Below are 6,000 nucleotides of genomic sequence, written 5' to 3' on the forward strand. Positions count from 1 at the left end.
TACTCCGAGTTCCATTTTTGCCAGAACTCTTCAGTGATTGCTTGAATTCGTTTCCATCGGTCGAGATGTGTGACGTCTTATTTCCGCTTGTGGAATTGCGTGTAGCGAATCACCAACTAGGAAATGCGCAGGGGTGAGCGCATTTAAATCGTCGAGGCTATCAGAGAGCGGGCATAGGAGTCTCGAATTCAGATGCGCTTCTATTTGGGCTAGAAGCGTCGTGAGCTCCTCGAAAGTTAGCCGCTCAGTTCCGACAACTCGTTTTAGATGGTATTTGACCGATTTCACTCCAGCTTCCCATAAGCCACCGAAGTGAGGAGAAGCAGGAGGAATAAAATGCCAATTAGTACCATGATTTGGAAGGATTTCGGCGATTTGTTCCCAATCATATTTCGCTTCCTTAAGCATCTTAGCAAATTCATTGTTTGCACCGACAAAATTTGTTCCGCAAAAGCTATAAATATGCGAGCAATTTCCTCTTCTGGCAATAAAACGCCGGAAAGCTGCCAAAAACGCTTGGGTGGTTAAATCTGACACCACTTCCAAATGGATGGCTTTGGTTGCCAAGCAAATGAAAATGGCGAAATAACCTTTCAGTATTTAAGCACCGCGAGCCTTCCAAGATTTTATTTCAATAGGCCCCGCGTAGTCGACACCAGTGTGGCTGAATGGACGGGACATACGAACTCGTACTGAAGGTAAATTTCCCATAAGCTGTTGCATATCGGCTGCCTTTTGTCTATAACAAGAGATGCACCTATGCAGTTGATGTTTGACGCTTCGCCTTATCTGGCCAATCCAGCATTTCTGCCCAATGAAGTTTATCATTTGCTGCATACCGCCATGAAAAGTGTTTTTGTGAGCATCTCGAACCACCAATCTTATTAAATGGTGGTTGTTTTGAAGAAGTATTGGATGCTGTGCATTGTAAGGTAGAAGAGAATTTTCTAGACGCCCTCCCCAACTAACATTTCAGCTTCGGTTAAGGTGTTACAAAAGCAACATTTCAGCTTCTTTTAAACTTTAGTAAGGTTGTTGGGCATGGTTGTTGTTGTTTTTTACACTTTCATATCATTTAAGTCAAAAAAACACGTTAATGAGTATTATTTTTTTGTGCTTTTTATTAAAGCCCAGTTTATTTTCATAAAAAAAATAAGTTTTATTTCATAAAAAAGGCTACTGAAATTAATTAAAAAAAATAAACAAACTGAGTGAATTAAAAAAAAAATAATTTTTAAATACAAAATTTATTTAAATGAATTCACACTTTTTCTGAGCTTTATTTATTTGTTCTTTTCTTAACCACAATAGCTCAGAAAAAGTTTGAATTCATTTAAATAAATTTTGTATTTAAAAATTATTTTTTTTTTAATTCACTCAGTTTGTTTATTTTTTTTAATTAATTTCAGTAGCCTTTTTTATGAAATAAAACTTATTTTTTTTATGAAAATAAACTGGGCTTTAATAAAAAGCACAAAAAATTAATACTCATTAACGTGTTTTTTTGACTTAAATGATATGAAAGTGTAAAACAGCTTAAAAAACGAAGAAAATTGTGTTTGATGCAAAATTGTGGAGAAACGGTTGTCCGCAGAAAAAAAGTTTTGAGACAAACTAAAACTGTAATAAATTCTTGATTGGTTGTAAAAAAAATTTTTCAAATCAAACGTAGTTTGGCAAAGATAAAGCCAGATAAGGGAAAAGAGAACAAAAATCATAAAAACCGTGGTAACTCGAAAACGGGACGAAAACGAGAAAATTACCTCTTAAGTTTTTCGACTTAAAATGACCTCAGGAATCCATGGTTTTCGTTTGGGGCGGTGACTGTGGGACACCCTGTATATAACATTCCATTAGTTTTTAGTATATCTATTAATAATAATTTTAAAAGTATATAATTTTTTTGCCACACCAGGAATCGAACTTCGTATCTGCTTGGTCGTAGTCCACCACTCTACCCACTCGGCCATCGGTTCAAAAGCAAAAAAATGTCCGAGCTAAATTATTGAATGTCAAAACCAAAAAGTGTCCGAGCTAGATCATGTAATATGAAAACCAAAAATCAAATAGAAAACTTGGTAATTTCTTAAAGCTTCTATAAATTCATTAAACAGGCTTATCCGAAAAAAAAGCTTTCTTCGTTTAAGTTTCTTTAACAGTATTTAAACAACTTATTAGAAGTTTTTAAACACGTCCAAACTTCTATAAGCAGTTAAATTCTGAAGCAAGCTCAATACAAGCTGTATAAAAAGTATATAATTTGAGATTTCAATTTACAGAAGCTGTTGTGCTAGTTGGGTCCTACTCGGAGAATCCCATCAAAATCGATGAATGGATTCAAAGCAGGTAAGTGTTCAGGGATTTGTTTTTGCTTGATTTGTTCAATTTCACTCTCGAACATTTCCTTTTGTGTCGCTTTGATAATTAGTAAGTGAGCCAAATCCAATTCCCATGCTTGTAATGAACCGGTGATAATGCCTTTTAACTTAGGTGGACATTTTTGATGATAAATCGAACCGAAGTAGCAATGACTCGTACGACCTTGAGGAGACTCCTGCAGCAAGTTTCTTCTACAGTACTAAGAATTGCCGATAAGCGTTATGTCGGCTAAAACCCATTCCTGGATGACCTCCATCTTTGAAGGGCAGTTCGACCTGATAACGTCCATCTGGGAGACGTATGGTTTGTTCGGAAAAATGTTCTTCACATGCAATATTGTCCAGAGTTTCATATGTTGGAAACGGCATTTCCAAAAAACCTCTCCACTTGCATGCATAGCTCGTGAGTTTGAACGAAACTTTGAACTTGCCGTGGATTTTCCACTGGAACTTTCCCTAATACGATCCACCCGAAATGCGTATTTTGCGCTATGGGTCCGTTACCATCCAGAGGTCTTTGAATTTCCGGAAGGAATATTTGGGCACAAACATCGCTTCCTAAGAGTAAGTCGATGGGAGCGGGTTCAAAGAAATAGGGATCGGCTAATGAGAGCTTCTTTAGGTGGTTCCATTTGCCGGGTATCACTCGTTGGGTCGGGAGATGGCCAGTCAGCGACTTGAATATATATGCCTGTATGGCAATCTCGAATGTCGAATGGCGGGATGCAAGATGTAAATCGACGGAGAATTGCGTTTTGCCACTGCTGACCATCCCTAACCCAGACGCCTCGACTAAGGTACGCCGCTTTTCCAGCTTCAGCAGTTGTGCAGCGGATTCCGTGATGAATGAAGTTTCTGATTCGGTGTCAATCAGAGCACGAATTCTGCCGTCTGCATCTCGGGCCTTCACAACTGCTGTCGCCAGAAGCACCTGGTGAGTTTGCACTTGAACATGCGACGTGTGGTAGTTAAAAGTGGTTCATTGGAGTTCTTTCGTTGGGTGGAACTCAGGTGAGTATGTGTTAACAGAAGCCTGGAATGTATTGGAACTGGTAGCCTTGGCTGAGAAGCTGTTCCAGCTATCCCAGCTACTGTCGCAGCAGCTCTTGATGCGCCAGCTTTATTTTGTTGTTGGTGATGTTATTGTTGTCGTTGTAGTTGTTGTTGTTGTGGTTGTTGTTGTTGCATGTGTTGTTGTTGTTGCGCGTGTTGATGTTGTTGCGTGTGTTGGGGTTGTTGTTGAAACGTGTTGTAGTGTAAAAGCGAGTGGTGTCTTTGCTGGCAGAAATGACAGCAGCTGAAACTGTAGCAGTCCTGAATCATATGTCCATATGAAAGGCAGTTTTCACAGACCTCAAGTCTAGGAATGACATCTCTTCGTCCTGAGTAGCCCATATTCAGGAACTGCTGGCTCCTCCACAACGAATGCTGACTCTGATTGCACAGTTTGCATACAAGACGTTCCGCAGGTGATGTCTTCGGTGCGAAATTGGATGATTATTTGGCAGTTTGCTTAACATAAAAAGCTTTCGTCTTGGGAGGTTGAAAACGTTTGGTGTTGGTGGTAGACTCGTCCTTGCTGCGACTTGTTCCGGATTCATGTTGGACCATAACCTCAAGTGTGCGGAATCTAATATCAAAAAAGTCTGTAAATTCTTTAAATAATGGAAGTTCTTTATCATTACCTAATTTCTCTTCCCACAGTTTTGAGTAGAGCTTGGCAATTTTTGAAGAAGAAACCATATCAGCACGATGTCCCATGAAGACACTGGTACTTTCATGTTCTCAAGAGCAAGGACACACTCTCTGGTGTTATATAAAAAGTCCCTAATACCCGAAGCAGTTTCCCGTGGCAAGGAAGGTTGACCAAAAAGGGCTTGCATCTGAATGTTCACCAGAATGCGTTTATGGTCATACCTCTCCTCCAGAAGCTTCCAAGCTTTATCATAGCTTGCAGGCATCCCCAACCAAGCAAGATTGCAAAGAATGTAACTTATCGATATCGTCAATAGTAGTGTTATTGTGCACAAGGGACTGAAAGGTATCGTGAAAATCCCGCCAAGCCACATACGACCCATCAAATTTAGGCAAATCTATTGGAAATCGAATAGCTGAATGTGATGATGAAGCCACTGAAAAGTTTGTCGGAGCCATCGTTTTTGCCTCATTTGAAGCTACCGACTTCGCCCTTTCCAATGCCTCAACCAACTCTGCCTCATATTCTAAGTAGATTTCGTATATCTGATGGTCGTACACCTCTAGCAAATCTTCTTTTTTCAAGCTTTCCTCCAACTTGCCGCCACTGATGATTGCCTCATGGTAGACTTTCGATGAAGCCATATCAGCCTCGAGCTAAGCAAGACGAACTGAGGAGTATGCTGCAGTTCTGCGCTCTTTAGGGGCTTTTTTGAAATTCACAAGATCCTTACTTATCTTTTTGAGAATTCCTTTTTGTAACTCCCCATATTTGTAACCACTTGCTTCAGTCATATTAATTTATATTTTTATTACAGAAACAATAAAAAACGATGAAAAGACAAGTTTACAACACGTACAACGACTTACTGCTTCTCTGCTGCTGCTACTGCTTGCCTGCTGCTGCTACTGCTACGGCTGCTACTGCTGCTGTAGCTACTAGGGCTCCGCTGACGTTTGTAGATAACCGACGTGGTATTTAACGAAATTTAATATTAAATCGCGTTTGTTTTAGTTTTAAATTGGATTTGAATAATACTTTATTAAAATGTTTAAAATAATAATTATAAAGCCCTACCGATAGGGTCTTTATTAATTTTTTTTCTTAATTGAAACACACTGCACACATAAAATTGTTTTTTAAAAATGTTTATATGAAAATGTTTATTTAAAATATTTAATTGTTTAGTTCAATTGAATGCTCGAATTACCAAATAATCACTCTATAATTTTGTTTAAATTTTATATAAAAAAGATAAATAAAATGACTTGGAAAATAAAACGCAACCACTTTGTTTGTAAGTAAAATTCGTTAATGTTTTATTTTTAGTCATAAGACCTATTATACAGCCGATTAATACAATCCATCATCAATTTTATTAGGTTTAAAAAAGTAGCTCAATAGTGGAACGTATTTTGTATATCATTGCCCAATGAATAATATTAGTATTAAATTTACTACTTTTGTACTTTCGTACAGTTCCAAACGAGCCACATGAAATAGATGAGTATGTAGATAACCTGAAAAGAACACTGGCTGACATTCACCAATGGACCATGACAAATATAAAAGCATCTAGTGACAAGATGAAAACAAGATATGAAGATATGGTAGAAATGTGAACTCACCTTTAATAATTAAGAAACTACCTGGCCTCTGAACACATCCCTAAGAAAGTTCCTTGATGCTGAATATCCCAAAATAACCCACTGGACTGGAAGTATGAAGCGCCCCACTTCTGGAAGGGAAGTTTCGAGAAGCAAAGACGAGAACCTTCGAAGACATTCTCGAATCTCGAAATTCCGGTATAAAAGGACAGTGTAGACACCGACCGGATAAAGTTTGATTTTGAAAGTGAAAGAGTACTGTACAAAGTGAAATAAAGTGTTGGAAATTGTTAGTAGTAAATAAAGTGATATAAAAGTG

At 38.1% G+C, this 6,000-nt stretch overlaps 1 protein-coding gene and 1 long non-coding RNA gene across 3 annotated transcripts; one reads left to right on the forward strand and one right to left on the reverse strand.

Moving 5' to 3' along the window:
* Positions 1-30: 30 nt before the first annotated feature.
* Positions 31-408, reverse strand: LOC129906121 (uncharacterized). The gene has a single exon (XM_055981766.1). It carries the CDS (start codon positions 406-408, stop codon positions 31-33), a length of 378 nt encoding a protein of 125 aa, XP_055837741.1.
* Positions 409-1,402: 994 nt separating this feature from the next.
* On the forward strand, positions 1,403-5,283 carry LOC129907636 (uncharacterized). Of its 2 annotated transcripts, XR_008771105.1 has the most exons (4): positions 1,405-4,022; positions 4,083-4,604; positions 4,660-4,831; positions 4,892-5,283. It is a non-coding gene; the product is annotated as an uncharacterized LOC129907636 (long non-coding RNA). The 2 variants fall into 2 exon arrangements; XR_008771104.1 differs by having other exon boundaries at positions 1,403-4,604.
* Positions 5,284-6,000: the final 717 nt, after the last annotated feature.

Source organism: Episyrphus balteatus, chromosome 1 (genome assembly GCF_945859705.1).
Source record: "Episyrphus balteatus chromosome 1, idEpiBalt1.1, whole genome shotgun sequence".
Taxonomy (NCBI): Eukaryota; Metazoa; Arthropoda; class Insecta; order Diptera; family Syrphidae; genus Episyrphus; species Episyrphus balteatus.

Excerpts from the sequence above, each read along its gene's own strand:
- LOC129906121 (XM_055981766.1), bottom strand. The coding sequence starts at position 408 with ATGCTTAAGGAAGCGAAATATGATTGGGAACAAATCGCCGAAATCCTT.